Here is a 17,330-nt window from a genome sequence, read left to right on the forward strand (position 1 = left end):
GTCAGATATTTTCTACAAAATCAAAGTTTCCTGGCTATTAAAACAGCTTTAACTGCATAATTATTTTACTATTTCAATACATTATTATGTAAACAGCTGTTGTATGAAACATTTATTGCAATAAATATTAACACCTGGAAAACTTATCAAGGTATATGAACGTAACTGCAACTTCATCGCAGTGTGACATTTCATTTTGTACATTGCACTTCACTTCAATCAGATTCAGTGACATCAGTATTGAATGAAACCGTGAAGAATTCGTATAGATTTTTTTATATTAAGCTTAACCTAATTAGATAAATGAAGTGATCTTATTTGAATTTAGGAGTAAAAACTACGGGTAATGTCTTAAGATGCTATTTTATGTCTTCTTAATTTCATCAATCATACACTATAAATACTAATAAATGTGTTGTCAGGTTACTTGGCCCTGATCTATGAAAATATATTTAATTTCAAGTCCCAAGGGTAGGTATTTGTGAACAGCGATCGTAATTTGTAGTTCATATAATGGACCTATAGTGTAAATAAGGCTATAACCTGTATTTTGTGCATAATGTTCTAAGTTATAATAGACATCTCTTATCAGAGTGGGGCCTAGATCTTTTACGTCTACCTCAAGAATATAAACACCGTTATCTTCTCATTGAATACCACGTAATCCCCTTAAAGTGTTCTATTTGCTGAAGTACTTCTATGCTATGTATATTTCGTGGTTCACAGAATAAGGTTATTATTGGTGTAAAAAAATTCAAGAAATCTATACAGATTTGAACAATTAGAAAATGTATGGTTTTGTACCTTTTAAATGAATTTCTAAAGGAGCTCTTTAAATATTAGTTAGCTTTTCAGTGTATTTAAGATGTTAGTGATTAGCCCAGAATATGCACGGCTGGTTTCCATCCTTATTTGGTAGATATTCTGCAAATTCGGTTCGTGCGAAGCTTTGCTTCTTCTTTTCTTATGCGCACTGCCAAGGAGTGTAATTCCTTGCCGGCGGCCATATTTTTGAGCTCATATAACCCAGCACCCTTCAAATCTAGGGTGAAAAGGCATCACCTTTGCAAACTCACTCCATCGTAGGCCACGTCTTTGCTTTTGGCTAGTCTGTGGCCAAGAGTAAACCCATTTATAAAAAAATGAGATAGATTAAAAAATACTCCAATTCACAGGGCCATAATGCGTCCAGTGCTGTTTGTGGCACTCCTGTGCTGCGGGGTGCTAGTTGCTCGCGCATACGAGGACTCCAACCTTGAAGATGATGATTTTGCGGAATTTGAGCAGTTTGATGCTGAGGATGAACTTCCGGGAGGAGACCAGGGTTTTCAAGGTGGCCAGTTTACTTCTTCTTAATGCCAATGCTTGTAATTAAATTAAGTATACCATATTTTTTATTCCTGCCTTCTTAGAAGGTGTATATGTCAAAAGAAATAAATGCTTTGAAGGCATTTAGCAAAATGTTTCTACCAGAGATTTGCGGTCATGCATAGCAAATAACATATATTAGGATGGTTATTAACAACCACTACAATGATTGCCCATTACAATGCTGAACAAGGATAGCTAAAGGAAGTGCAAGTGACAACCGCTCATATTAAAATTGGATTTTTTGCCATTCACTTTAGATTTAAGTTAATAATGACTTGAGTCTAAATTCAAGTCTAAATTCAAAAACAATACATACATACTATCACGCCTGTATCCCATGAAGGGGCAAGCAGAGCACATGAAACTTCAAAAAAAAAGTCTAAATTCAAAAACAATGTTCTAAGAAATTTTAAAATACCATGTACTTCCATGTAAAAATGTGTGTAAAATACATATTATTCATGACTACTTATTAAAATACATGTATTTTTAATCAACATTCATGTATGATGTAACGGTTTTGTTTCAGATTTCAATGATTTAGAAAAAGAGGCTCCAGCTCAAAAACCTAAACCAAGTGCAAATGAAGAATTTGAGGCTGAAGTGGAGACTGAGGATGAACTTGTTATTGAGGTGAATATTAAACTATCTAAACGCTTAACCCATTGACTGCTAACAATGACTTCTGAGTACTGACACAGCTTAATAAAGAGTACTATCGTACAGTATGGCCACTCCCGCTCCCCGCTGAAAGTGCCGCCCACCCGCTCTCGGTTACCTCACAGTTACCGCATGTCAAAAACGCGGCCAGTCGACCTGTCATATCTCACTCACACAAGCATAGTACGCGTTCACCTACACAAGCTTAGACTGATTGCTAAGAACGCGCCTCTTTCATATATTTCATCGCCAGTGTCCGAGGTCCACACCTCAGACACTGGCGATCAAATCAGATCAGATCAGTAGGTCGGTACCACTACCGAGCTACTGATACATGCAACTGCAGACCAAAATCAACCTTTATGTACAAAGATCAGGGTTCGAAAGGTATTTACAATAAATATCAAAATATTGGATATTTATGATATATATTGGATATATATCAACTTTGATATATACCCATTTTGTATGGAAGGCAGATTATTATTTTGTTTCATTATTTATGAATACTACTTTAGATAAGGAAAACTCTACTATAAAACATAACATTTAGTAGAAAAACAGTAACAAACACAAAAAAAACTATATTTTTAACAATGTTACATTTTTTAAAAACATTGTTGTATTGCAATATTTATAAAAGAATGATACCATATATCGGATATTTATATCCATTGATATATATCGTCGAACCCAGCTGGATATATATCCGATATATATCTGATATATATCTTGATATATATCCATTGATATATATCCTCGAACCCTGACAAAGATCCAAGATTTTCAATGATGCTCACACAATAACTCAAGGATTGACATGGTCAATGTGGGATGCAGCCCGTTGTACAGTCAACCAATTTGCATCCTGAGCCTCTGTAGAACCTTTGCACAGTCAATGTCAATGCGATTACTATGGCAAATAGAACACAGTGTAAATAAGATAAGGTTCTAGATCTAGAGTGGCCTAGGATTCATATAAATTTAATTGATCAGTTAAGCCTATTGCTGCAACAAATATGTCAATAATAAATCAGTATTTCAGTGTACACTTTCAAGCAAATTTAATCCTTATGAAAACAGGAAATCGGAACGAAATACTTAATAATGATTTTTAATGAAAACTAATGATGAACAAAATTCTCCTTGTTTGCTTTGTAAGAGAAACATTCAGACCAATGTATGTGTATGCAACTGATTTCACTGACAAACATTATATGGTGAAATTTGTAAGGTTAAACTTAGGTGACCATCAACTATTATACAAAATGCATAATTTGGAGTAGCATACATTTGAATAGCAATTGTATTAAAATCACAAGTGTGATTCTGTTTAAATATATATACCTACACGCTTGTGACATTTACAAGTACAGACTGAAGACCTACAAATATACTATGTATTGAACTTGTCCTTGTTTTGAGGGATTCAATTACCTAATTGGTTTTGTAAAACTCCTGATTAGTATTACTGCGTGACAACTAGTTAGTATATTTTCTACATAGGTACATGTACATAAATCACATTCATACTGAAATAAGTCCCAGGACAAATTATACAACTAGGTCATCTTACTGTTCTGCTAAAAATCATGTATATCGTTTTATAAGTATTTCGTTTTGATTTCCTGTTTTCGTTTTCTTATGAAATGTATAAGGACAATTGTGTCGCTTAACTTCAAACCTGGGTAAATCCATTCTTCTTTAAGTTTGAATATATAAAAAATATAATATGATCTGAAAGATAATCAACCTTATATTAGAATGGATTTACGCAGTTTTGAAGTTAAGCGACACAATTTTAAATTTAATTCACATTATTACCCATTACCCAAACTCGATGCCAAAATTCTATAAGTTTTCTAAGACTTATTTATTTTGTTGACAGGATGAAGACAATGAGTTTGAACACTTCCAAGACCCGGAAGAGTTTGAGGGGTTCCAGGACAACATTCCCAGGAACACTGAGCAGCCAAAGATTACCATTTCTAAGGTGAGGTTACGCAATAGTAATTGGCCAGTCCATATTTAGGCAAACAAAACAAATATTTTTCATCACACCCGCACTTTAAATGTGCTATTGCACGCAGGCGGAGCGTGAGTTATAGTAAAATCGTTCTCTCAATGGAATAATGAAATTTCTTGTACCGTACTTAACTTTTTTACATCTATTTACATATTTTTAGGGTTCCGTAGTCAACTAGGAACCCTTTTAGTTTCGCCATGTCTGTCTGTCCGTCCGTCCGTCCGCGGATAATCTCAGCAACCGTTAGCACTAGAAAGCTGAAATTTGGTACCAATATGTATATCAATCACGCTAACAAAGTGCAAAAATAAAAAATGAGAAAAAATGTTTTATTAGGGTACCCCCCCTATATGTAAAGTGGGGGCTGATATTTTTTTTATTCCAACCCCAACGTGTGATATATTGTTGGATAGGTATTTAAAAATGAATAAGGGTTTACTAAGATCGTTTTTTGATAATATTAACAGTTTCGGAAATAATCGCTCCTAAAGGAAAAAAAGTGCGTTTAAAAAATATGAAAAAAATCACAAAAGTAGAACTTTATAAAGACTTTCTAGGAAAATTGTTTTTAACTTGATAGGTTCAGTAGTTTTTGAGAAAAATATGGAAAACTACGGAACCCTACACTGAGCGTGGCCCGACACGCTCTTGGCCGGTTTTTACATTGCGAGTGTGATGAAAAACATTGTGTGTAACTCGGGGAGTATGAATATTTCTAACTCGAGTCTTTAAATCGCTCCGGCAAGCCGTCGTGATCTAACTTACTCTCCTTAGTAATATTCAACTTCCTCCACTTGTTGCACAATGTACTTATTATTGTGTGCCTTTAAGCGATTAAATTTTTCGACATCGACGTCGTACCTACGATTACATTTTTGGCAACTGTTCTAAGTTCTAATAATAAATATGGAGTGTGAAATTGGTGACGTATTATTTTATCGTGTATAATTTTAATTGATACAGCACATAACGTTTCCGTTTTGTGAGAGCGAGATAACGATACTTTGATTGTTCATTCTCTTATCGTCACGAACTTGTTACCTAACTGTTATAGACCGCCTATAAAATTTCAACTTTGAACCGAGTGACGAGTGAGTTTCCTTCCATTCAATAAAGATTTTTTTTCCCCCGACGCAAAAACGACGGGTGTTATAAGTTTGACGTGTCTGTCTGTCTGTGTGTGTGTCTGTCTGTGGCATCGTAGCTCCCGAACGGATGAACCGATTTCGATTTAGTTTTTTTTTATTTGAAAGCTGAGTTAGTCGGGAGTGTTCTTAGCCATGTTTTTCAAAATTTTAATTTTTACTTTTTACATTGTCCTCAGGTCCCAATTACAGTCCGGCCCCGCTGGGACGCGTATTGGTTAGAAGGCGCGCTGTGCTGTCTGCTGGCCGGCTACGCGCTATCTTACGCCGTAGGACGCGCAAAAAACACTGCGATTGCTACTAACTTTTTAAAACTGCATAAACCTTTGTTAGACGATAACTTCACTCTAGTCGGTAAGTCAAGTGTGTCCAATAAATTTCGAAATTCGAATTATGACCATTTTCCATTGCTCTTATCATCATCATCAAAAACTTTGCAGTACTAAAAGTACAAAAGACACGATTCCCTGACCGAACTACTCGCAAATGATTCTGCTCTCTAGTACATTTAGTACACTCACACACGCGCAACAGAATGGGAGCGAAAGGAGCGAAAACCCGTGAAGTGACAACGACAGCAAAGCTATCCGTGTGATCCGACCGCAACCGAACTAGAACCGACTGACTCGGACCGAGAGCGCGAAAACGGCCGATCAGCTCTCGGTTCTCAATTTGTCTCTCGCTCTCTCGGTGTACTACTGTACTAAATGTCCTAAAAGAACGAACTTCGAAGATGGTACTAGTTGGGAGCGATCTTTTCAGTGAACGAGCAGGCACAACTCTAATATACTCAAAGACAGATACAAAACTAGTGCTGTTTTGAGATAGAGTGAGCACCAAATTGTGGTTTAGCAAAAGTTGCGTGCTCTTAGGCCAGTCCATACTTGAAGTTATGTTAGTTTGTATGGGTGCGGTGCACAGCTCATACACGTCACACATTCTCAATATACTGACACTAAGTTAGAAATTACGGACAGATAAACAGTACTGTAAAATATTTTATTTATTGATAAGGTAAAATTATGCTATTGAGTCTACTCATCCTAACGGCTCGCTAACCAATGTCGTGGTCTAAGCGCGACAGCGGTGAGCGGCGGCCATACATTGAAGCGAGACACAGCGATGGGACTTCTCATTCGCACGTATGGCTGCCGCTCACCGCTGTCGCGCTTAGACCAATGTCGTGGCCGGGCCGTAAGTGTACGGCCTGAGTAGACGCTCGGAGCGGGCTAGCGTGCATGCAATCTATGCAGCGTCGACTCAGGACACTTGTATGAGCTTCAATAGGCTACTAGACTCATATCGAATTTGGCTCAATAAATAATTGTCTTCTGTAATATTTGACAAAAAACAATATTTATACATCATCATACATCATACAATCACGCCTGTATCCCATAAAGGGGTAGGCAGAACACATGAAACTACTAAAGCTTCAGTGCCACTCTTGGCAAATAAGAGATTGAAAAAATAAACGAAACTGTGACATCGCAGTGACAGGTTGCCAGCCTCTCGCCTACGCCACAAATTAACCCATATCCCATAGTCGCCTTCTACGACACCCACGGGAAGAAAGGGGGTGGTGAAATTCTTAACCCGTCACCACACAGGCACAATATTTATAGATTTTGGATATTAAAAGTTTATGATGACTACGTATTTTCGATTAAAAATATGTGTACCTATTTTTTTTTGGCCACCGAAAAGCTGTCAGCGATGAAGTGACGTCATCGAATTCAAACCTTACTGCATGTCAAAACAATCACTGACATATTGAACTTTATGCCTTTATACTTAAAAAGTCAGAAAATGTTGTTTTCGAGTAGAATGACCTGATGTACAGATAATCTATAGATTAACATGACTGTGTTGTTTTCGCCTGGTTACGTAACAATATATTTTAAAAATATTTATTTGCTCTTTTTAAGTCCTAATAAAATATGGTAATATTTTATTTCGGTTAATTGGACAGTACTTAATCACTTAAGACAGACTTTAAAAAACCGGCCAAGAGCGTGTCGGGCCACGCTCAGTGTAGGGTTCCGTAGTTTTCCGTATTTTTCTCAAAAACTACTGAACCTATCAAGTTCAAAACAATTTTCCTAGAAATTCTTTATAAAGTTCTACTTTTGTGATTTTTTTCATATTTTTTAAACATATGGTTCAAAAGTTAGAGGGGGGGGGACGCACTTTTCCTTTAGGAGCGATTATTTCCGAAAATATTAATATTATCAAAAATCGGTCTTAGTAAACCCTTATTCATTTTTTAATACCTATCCAACAATATATCACATGATGGGGTTGGAATGAAAAAAAATATCAGCCCCCACTTTATATGTAGGGGGGGGGTACCCCAATAAAACATTTTTTTTTCCATTTCTTATTTTTGCACTTTGTTGGCGTGATTGATATACATATTGGTACCAAATTTCAACTTTCTAGTGCTAACGGTTACTGAGATTATCCGCGGACGGACGGACGGACGGACGGACGGATGGACAGACAGACATGGCGAAACTATAAGGGTTCCTAGTGACTACGGAACCCTAAAAAGGGTCAAGTAGCCTATTGTTTGACATGCACGCCGTATGCCCCGCCCCGCTGCACGCCAAATATGAGCGTGCTCTCAGGCTCTACACTAACTCATGTATTTCCAAATTCGCAGGTGAAACGGGTAGCGACGTAGTTTGCGTAGGCGAGGACCGCGGCTGGCGTCGCGAGGCGGAACACTGTTTCACTATGTGGTGCAGCGGCCGCGTCTGCTGTGAAGGCATGCTGCTCACTCTAAAGCTCATCAAGGTATGTTAGAGTGGGACGGGAGACAGGGGAGGCGGTACACTGTTCCAGCATGGTGCTGCGAGGACGTGCTGATTACTCACGGTCATTAAGGTTAGAGCGAGACGGGAGACGGTAGGAGAAGGAACATTGCTTTGCCATGTGGTGCAGCGGCCGCGTCTGCTGTGAGGGCATGCTGCTCACTCTTAAGCTAATCAAGGTATGTTAGAGCGGGAAGGGAGACAGAGGAGGCGGCATACTGTTCCAGCATGGTGCTGCGAGGACGTGCTGCTCACTCAGTCATTATGGTATGTTAGAGCGAGACGGGAGACGGTAGGAGAAGGAACACTGCTTCACCATGTGGTGCAGCGGCCGCGTCTGCTGTGAGGGCATGCTGCTGTCTCTCAAGCTCATCAAGGTATGTTAGAGCGGGACGGGAGACAGGGGAGGCGGTACACTGTTCCAGCATGGTGCTGTGAGGACGTGCTGCTCACTCACAGTCATTAAGGTATGTTAGAGCGAGACGGGAGACGGTAGGAGAAGGAACACTGCTTCACCATGTGGTGCAGCGGCCGCGTCTGCTGTGAGGGCATGCTGCTTACTCTCAAGCTCATCAAGGTATGTTAGAGCGGGACGGGAGACCGGGGAGGCGGGACACTGTTCCAGCATGGTGTTGTGAGGACGTGCTGCTCACTCACAGTCATTAAGGTATGTTAGAGCGAGACGGGAGACGGTAGGAGAAGGAACACTGCTTCACCATGTGGTGCAGCGGCCGCGTCTGCTGTGAGGGCATGCTGCTTACTCTAAAGCTCATCAAGGTATGTTAGAGCGGGACGGGAGACCGGGGAGGCGGGACACTGTTCCAGCATGGTGCTGCGAGGAAGTGCTGCTCACTCACGGTCATCAAGGTGTGTTAGAGCGAGATGGAAGACGGTAGGAGAAGGAACATTGCTTTACCATGTGGTGCCGCGGCTGCGTCTGCTGTGAGGGCATGCTGCTTACTCTCAAGCTCATCAAGGTATGTTAGAGCGAGATAGGAGACAGAGGAGGCGGCATATTGTTCCAGCATGGTGCCCCGAGAGCATGCTGCTCACACTCAAGTTAATCAAGGTACACTAGAGCGGGACGGGAGACGGCAGTGCATTGATGCAAGATCCTCGCTTAGACAGGTAACACAACCTTCTCTCTTTTCCCAAAGAATCTCTACATAACTAGGTTTCGTTTTGTATGTCTATATGAAAATGCGCAGCTGATAATGGAACAGGGAAATCTAATAGCTCTTTCTATTTTATATTTAGGATATTTTTTTATAATTTCTAAATTTTCTCTCTGAAACTGATATTTCGTTAATATTTCAGACCATAACAGTTAGACACCTTCGTTGATATAAAGATTCTTAATTGAATTAATAATTGTTTATTCCAGCGGCAAGATCTAGTCCACGTGATCCTGGGTAACTTTAGGAAAACGCCAGACACGCTGCAGGCCAGGATCGAACTCGGCAAAGACGACAGCGATCCATTCGTTCTGTGCATCGCTCAGAAGAAAATCGCCACGCGCCTCGCCAAGGAAATGCAGGACTTGGTAGGTCACCCTGTTCCTAGCTTATCCCTACTTAACAAGGAAACTAAAGCTTGACCAGCCCCTCTAGCACAACTTGTCTTGTCGCGCGCGAGTCCATACATGAAGTCGCGCTTGATGTATGGACTCGCGCGCGACTAGGCAAGTTGTGCTAAAGGGTCAGATGTATATGACTACGCGCCTTGATTTCATTACAACCATTTTTAACCCCCGACGCAAAAACGACGGGGTGTTATAAGTTTGACGTGTTTGTCTGTCTGGCTGTCTTGTCTGTCTGTCTGTTTGTTTGTTTGTGTGTTTGTATGTGTGTGTGTCTGTCTGTGGCATCGTAGCTCCCGAACGGATGAACCAATTTAGATTTAATTTTCTTTTGTCTGAAAGCGGAGTTAGTCGGGAGTGTTCTTAGCCATGTTTCATGAAAATCTGTCTACTATGTCGCGGTCGGGGGTTTTTTCAAAATCTTAATTTTGTGGTTAGGTTAGTCTTTAAACTATCTATACTGAACTGTCACCGCATACGTCAAAATAACTGTGGGCACTGTCTTGACCCTTTAGTACCGTTACGTAACTAAAAAGTGGTAACCAGCTTCGAAACGGGACAAAAATTTCGTAACTGGCTTTGAAGCCAAAAGCCCCAATTTGAATTGGGACTTTCCCATTACCGATTCCCAAAAACTGTCTCGCAAAGATATTTTATTTTATATTTATTTATTTAATCAAAAAGTAACACAGCATTACAGTTTACACTAAGGCACTGTGAAACTACAAGATACAAAACAAGACACAAACGATAAATAATACGAAAAATAAACGAATTAAACATTACATTTGGGCGACGACGTAACAACGTCGTTCCGTTGCGTTGTCTGACTCGGCGTAGGATTCGGCAGGTTGCCTCGGAACCGCCGAAATACCACACCCTTTTAGACAGCCTTGTAAGTTTCAAATTTGTAGTGTTTGTGTCTACAATTACTTCTTTCTTTTCTAGAGTGTGTTCTGCCCCGAGCGGCGGCCGGGCGACAAGCACGGCCTGCCTTCCTCGCTCTCCGTCATGTCAGAATGCGGCGAGGCCACGGCCGCCATCCTGGATACTAGAGTATCCGCCGCGCTCGCCCAGTACCACGAGCACATACAGTACATACACATCTCCGACAAGTACGCCGGCGTCAAGCAGATGGAGTGAGTTTAAGCTTATATGAATATTGTAGTGGAAATCACGTGGTGAAAATGAAAGAGAATTGGCCAAACATAGGTGTTTGGGGTAGGCGTCATTTTCTTTTGTCTTTACTTGACCGTTTCTCACAGGAAAACCTGCTACCACACTCTCAAAGGACCTTTAAAACAAACAGTGTTAAAGTCATTAGACTTATATTGACCTGTAGACCGTGATTACCTTCTTGATTTTTATCGAGCTCCCAAAATCAATATAAGTCTAATGAAAATAACCGTGAATCATTCAAAACTCTTAAGGGCACGTGCACCACCGCTTAACTCAAGGTTAGTGGGCTGTCAACTGTCAAATTCCATATAAAAGTGGTGGGTTAACCTTTTCGGTGGTGCAAGTGACCCTTAGTGCTAAAATCGTTTATTTAAAAAGTGTGTATGTTTTTTTAATAAGCTCTATTTATTTTCAGGGAGACTGCAGCCACGAAGCCTCCGGACACTGAACGCGTGCTGATCGTTTCGCTGGCGTTGGGACCCGACGGCGGCGGCGCTGAGGTCCGACCTCTACTGCTGCTCATCTTCCATCTACTGGAGAAGGTCAAGCGCACTCGGCTTAGCAAGGAGGTACGTGTTCTTACTTAACCAACCGCTTTCCAACTACGCATCGATCCATCCTTCAATAGGCTAGTTTCCTATACTTAAAATAAAATATTTTATGCAGTGCACGAAATAAAGCACCACGTAATTAGAAGAAACACATGGACAGTAGTTATGTTTAAACATAATTGACGACCGGTCTGGCGCAGTCTGTAGTGACCCTGCCTGCTATGCCGCGGTCCCGGGTTCGAATCCCGGTAAGGGCATTTATTTGTGTGATGAGCACAGATATTTGTTCCTGAGTCATGGATGTTTTCTATGTATATAAGTATTTATATATTATATATATCGTTGTCTGAGTACCCACAACACAAGCCTTCTTGAGCTTACCGTGGGCCTCAGTCAATCTGTGTAAGAATGTCCTATAATATTTATTTATTTAATTTCTATTTAACAAGTCAAAGAGAAAGATATAAAGTAAATGAATTGACCGTGACGTCACTCCTCAGTATTTCATAGTAATTCCGTATTAGCAAATCGTTTTGACATTTCTTAAGAAGCTGATTTGAATAATAGGAAACTAGCCTATTTATCCAGCCATTCATCAATTCATCCATTGGTCAATCTGTCCACCCAAAGGCCGATCGACTTGGTGAACGTTAGGTTTAGAATAAATTTAAAATGGCAAAATTACTGCCTTTGGTGACTGGAACTCACGAACTCCAACGGTCTGCCACTTTAAAATTTATTCTAAGCCTAGTGGCACTGTCTGCACTCACCCTTAATGTGCTAGGCCTACTGCTAATGGACGAACGAGGGGTCAGGCGCGCGGGAGGAGCACATAGGACCTTTTACATCTAATTACCTCACATTCATTACCAATCTGCCGACGCTCCGATCAAGCGCATTTACTTATCCATACTAATATTATACATGGGAAAGTGTGTGTGTCTGTTTGTTTGTCCGTCTTTCACGGCAAAACGGAGCGACGAATTGTCTTGATTTTTTAAGTGGAGATACTTGAAGGGACGGAGAGTGACATAGGCTACTTTTTGTCTCTTTCTAACGCGAGCGAAGACGCGGGCAAAAGCTAGTCTGAATTCTGTACATATATATATATATATGCATTTTGTGGAAGCTGATTAAACAACTATACTGTAGTACAAACTGTCTATCCATCATTGAAGAGCACCGAATTATCCCACAGGCACCAATTACAGACGATTCTGCTAGACGAAACATAATTTTAAGGGTGCTCTTCAGTGTGAGCGTAAATACAATTACACTTGGGAGATCTAGAAGAGAATAACCTAACCAAAGAAGTTAGATACCCAAAAAATATTCAGTATGTTGTGTAGAAAAGAATAGAAATGATTTATTATTTACCGTGTACAGTGGATTACAGTTTTTACACAAACATATTTCTCAACGGCAACCCTTTTCGGGTACACAATTACTTAAACTACATGCTAGTTGGTCTATCATTGAAAACTTCGATAACTTTCTTGCAGGCCCTAGCCAAATGCGAGAAGCGTCGTCAGAAAGTGGCAGAAGCCTGGCTGCGAGGTGCCCATGCTGCTCGCCAGGAGCAAGCCGCGCAGCGTCGGGAAGAGAAACGCAAGCAGGAGAAGGAGAGAATACTCGCTGTGAGTATATTTACCATGTATTATAACAGGTTCTGGCAGCCTAGCGGTAAGTACGTGACTTTCGTTTCGGAGGCCCGGCGACCTCGGTCTCTAAAAGCAAGAGTGAATTAGCTATTACTGAATCGGCGAGTCCCATCTTAGACTCTGTCTTCACTTTCCATCAGGTGTGCCTAGGGTCAATCGCTGATCAGTCTACAATAAAAAAAAAGGTCGCGGGTTCGAACCCCGGCTCGCACCAACGAGTTTTTCGGAATTGATGTGCGAAATGTCATTTGATGTTCGCCAGTCGCTTTTCGGTGAAGGAAAACATCGTGAGGAAACCGGACTAATTCCAATAAGGTCCAGTTTACCCTTCGGGTTGGAAGGTCGGATGGCAGTCGCTTTCGTAAAAACTAGTGCCTACGCCAGATCTTGGGATTAGTTGTTAAAGCGGACCCCAGGCTCCCATGAGCCGTGGCAAATGACGGCATAACGCAAGGAGGATGATGATGTAGCCAAAGTGTAAGTAATAGTACCGTGTCTTCTAACGGGCTGTAGCCAAATGTGAGAATAAGCGTCGTCAGAAAGTGGCTACGAGGTGCCCACGCCTCTCGCCAGGAGTAGGTCACTCAGCGTCGGGAAGAGAAACGCAAGCAGGAGAAGGAGAGAACACTCGCTGTGAGTATATTTACCATGTATTATGACAGGCTGTAGCCAAATGTGAGAAGCGTCGTCAGAAAGTGGCTACGAGGTGCCCACGCCTCTCGCCAGGAGTCACTCAGCGTCGAGAAGAGAAACGCAAGCAGGAGAAGGAGAGAATACTCGCTGAGAGTATATTTACCATGTATTATGACCAGAGATCGGATTCTTGTGCGTCATCTCATACTAAAAGTCATTAAAATGACGTAAGTCACTAAGAATGTCGCAAATCCGTCCGGTCTCTGATTATGACAGGCTGTAGCCAAATGTGAGAAGCGTCGTCAGAAAGTGGCTACGAGGTGCCCACGCCTCTCGCCAGGAGTAGGACACTCAGCGTCGAGAAGAGAAACGCGAGCAGAAGTGACTAATGCAGTAGTACCTTAACAATAAGGTTAATCTAAGGTTAGCTGGAAGAGATCCCTTATAGGGATAAGTTCGCCTTTGTACCTCTGTTCCTGTAAACTGTATATGAATCTGTTGTACACAATAAAGTGATTACTACTACTACTACTACAATAAGAGATAAGTCCAGGGTATGCGGGCATTTTTTAATACAACGTGCCGTGGTAAACCATCACCATCAGCATACGGACCGCCTAAGTGCGTTTTCACATTATCCGATCCGATATCGGATGTCGGAAGGATTTCAAAGGCAAAAATCAAAGATGGCGGCTTAAATGTATGGGATATCGGTCCTACATCCGATATTGGGTCGGATAATGTGAAAACGCACTTACAGCCAGCAAGGCAACACTATGAGTCGGATCTAGTGTGACTCGTATTTAGCTGCGGTTTCTGTAGGGTGGAGGTACATCATCATCATCATATTATTTAAGAGCCAGGCTCTTGTCTGTGGAGTAAGCGCCATTCCGTTCTTTTCTCTGCCGCTTTTTTGAGGTCCTGATACGTCACTAGGTCTTCTCTTTAAGTTGGTCTAAAAACGCACGCCTCGGTCTTTCCCTGCCTCTCCTCTTTTCTATTCGCCCTTCGATTATTGATTTTATGTAAGTATCGTGCCGTATCAGGTACAGACAGCATCAATAATATCGGATGAAAAACCCCACCAAAAGTATCTGTCATCCCGAATAATTTCTTTAAAGAATTTAACAAATCTTTATTATATATTTACAGGAAGACGACCCAGAAAAGCAGCGGCGTTGGGAGCTGAAGGAGCAGAAACGCCAACAGAAGCGCAAGACCCCCAAGATGAAACAGCTCAAGGTCAAGGCGCTCTAAGCCTGTACTCTTACACTCAAGATACAATACTCAACTAAAAGTTTCCTAATAAGGCTGCTTTGGTCCCATATAGATAATCCCATGAGATATCGTAGAAACGAACAAAAGATAGTCACTCCCGTGTGAATAAAAGAGAGAGCGCGATTTATGACGACAACTGTAACTCTAGCGCGCTTTCATCGCGTCTCTTTTATTTACACGGCAGCGACTATATTTTGTTCGTTTCTATCATCGATAGCTCGTCGCTTAGGCCGGTAGTCCACTGTCACATGTTTATCATAGAAATATGATCATAGGTCTGTATGCCTCCCTTTTTCTTCAACGTGAAGAAAAAGGACGGCATGTTGCCTATGATAAACATTATGATAGTGGACTATCGGCCTTACCCGCTTTTGGTGGGACCAGTGCCCTACCTAATGAAGAGCTCTTTGTTCATCAGGTCAGTCAGTCAAATTCTCGCTTCTACTATAAAAATGAAGTCTTAACACGATTTGTATATTCATGTCAAATGGCAATCATATCTTTACTAGTAAGCGTAGATACAATACTAAGTCATAACATAACACCCCGTCGTTTTTGCGTCGGGGGTTAAAAATAGGTGTCTTTGAGTTTGGTCTTGAGTGTATCCTATTACGAGTGAAAACTGCAACCTTTTCAAACGTGATGACTGCTCCCGCTTTGCCATTTCGATAATAAATAGTGAGGTGCTAAATTGCATAAATAAACTATTATTTGATTCCTGTGTCTATTATAACATGTCTTTATCTAAAAATGAAATCAATTCAATATGATACAATCTGTAATATATCGTCACTACTTTTAAAAAATCTCGTATCTCACGCTGTTCCTCAAAGTTAAAACGCAGTAAGTCTATATGCATTCCATACATACTTACTACAATTTTCTTTTCATTTACAGACGAAGATACAAGTTTTTTTAAAAGTAGTGACGATATGTAACTGATTATGATTTTTTTTATTGTTCAAGGAACATAGGTATCTACATATCTACACATTTTCGGCATTTAAAATGTAATAACGTCTAAAATGTTGTCAATAAAAAATATGTATTATATCTCGAATAAGCATCGTGGACTATTAATTAAAAAAAATATATTTTACTGTCACTTTGCAACCATTACGACAAGTGTATGTAGATCACTGTCTTGTGACAAAAATTGCATGGACAAAGTTATTTATATAGCGTATTAAACATTTGGGACTGTTATTTTATAAGTGAAGTACGAATTTGAATTATGTTAATTCTAGTTATACTATTAAATTTATATTCAGCATAAAAATCAAGTCATAGAAATAATTCTTATAAGTGTTTTCCTTTTCATAAAATTGAAATGGCAAATCGGTTAGTATGGAAGTATTGTAGTGTTTCTTTCGAAACAAGAGTATTACTGATGTGATGTGTCAAATGCAATATTTAAGTACAGTCAGCTGCAGAAGTCACTTAGGTACTTTACCTTGAAGTGTTTGATGCCTCATGGTTTCAAGTACAGTCACTCTCGAAGGCGGTAAATAATGTAATACGCTCTAATGACTGCAAATTGAATCATATCGTGCACTTTATTGCAGGTGGATGTACCGACAATCTATATGTTTAATGTAAAAGTACCTATTTGTGATCGACTGTACGTTTTTGTTATTTATTTACCTCTTAAGTGTTACGTACCTACTCAGTGAGCTCGATTAAATGAATTTAAGTTGCAATTTTCTTGTTGTTTATCATTCCCTTTTTACTTTTATTTTTAAGATTAAATCAACGAGAACAATCTACGGAAAATCGCTTGAACACCTTGCAGTAATGAGACTGAATATATACGAGTGCAAATGTACCCAAGCCATTAAACGGAACGAGTATTGAGTTGTTTTCTATTTAACCCTAAAGGCTTAGGGCACAGTATAAAACCAGTAATAACTCTTCTTACAAACTTCACGCCGCGCGGTGTGTCCCCCTCCCTCCCCTCGCATGCGGCGAAAACATGCGAAACTGGTGATTATTGGGCTGGACAGTCGGGGCCGCGTTTGCGCGCTGTGTTGACGTGTTGAGTTCGGGAGAAAATGACGTCAGCACCGAAGACATATTTTCGTTACTGTAGTGTTTATGGGTGTATGGAAAGTTCTCAAAATGCGGAAATGTCATTCTTTAGAATTCCTAGACACCCAGAAAAGTAAGTGGTTGTTATATATTTGCAGTGTTAGGTACATTATTGCTTACGTAAATGGCGTAAAAGTGAGATTTAAAGCTAGAATGACACATTAAAATCAATAAGGATTTATCTGTAACGACATTTAGGTAGATGCTGCGATCTATCTAGCTCGAAAGTTTGGTACCTACTTAAATATTGTGCAAACATCTATTCAAACATTTTATGTAAATATGATTTCGTCAGTATTTAAGAAACAAATACGTACTTGAATCTTTATTAGATAAAAAGGTA

At 40.2% G+C, this 17,330-nt stretch overlaps 1 protein-coding gene across 1 annotated transcript; it reads left to right on the forward strand.

Moving 5' to 3' along the window:
- The first annotated feature begins 228 nt into the window (after positions 1-228).
- LOC125231218 (PAT complex subunit CCDC47) lies at positions 229-16,599 on the forward strand. Its single transcript, XM_048136596.1, has 11 exons — positions 229-343; positions 1,176-1,333; positions 1,901-2,004; positions 3,920-4,024; positions 5,382-5,556; positions 7,868-8,001; positions 9,403-9,561; positions 10,546-10,736; positions 11,192-11,345; positions 12,830-12,964; positions 14,774-16,599. The coding sequence occupies exons 2-11, from the start codon at positions 1,183-1,185 to the stop codon at positions 14,876-14,878; spliced, it is 1,413 nt and encodes a 470-aa protein (XP_047992553.1). The 5' UTR covers positions 229-343; positions 1,176-1,182; the 3' UTR covers positions 14,879-16,599.
- The last annotated feature ends 731 nt before the right edge of the window (positions 16,600-17,330 follow it).

Source organism: Leguminivora glycinivorella, chromosome 11 (assembly GCF_023078275.1).
Source record: "Leguminivora glycinivorella isolate SPB_JAAS2020 chromosome 11, LegGlyc_1.1, whole genome shotgun sequence".
Lineage (NCBI taxonomy): Eukaryota > Metazoa > Arthropoda > Insecta > Lepidoptera > Tortricidae > Leguminivora > Leguminivora glycinivorella.

Excerpts from the sequence above, each read along its gene's own strand:
- LOC125231218 (XM_048136596.1), top strand. The coding sequence starts at position 1,183 with ATGCGTCCAGTGCTGTTTGTGGCACTCCTGTGCTGCGGGGTGCTAGTT. Across the intron at positions 2,005-3,919 it reads AGGATGAACTTGTTATTGAG|GATGAAGACAATGAGTTTGA; the intron begins GTGAATATTAAA and ends TTTTGTTGACAG. Across the intron at positions 10,737-11,191 it reads GCCGGCGTCAAGCAGATGGA|GGAGACTGCAGCCACGAAGC; the intron begins GTGAGTTTAAGC and ends ATTTATTTTCAG.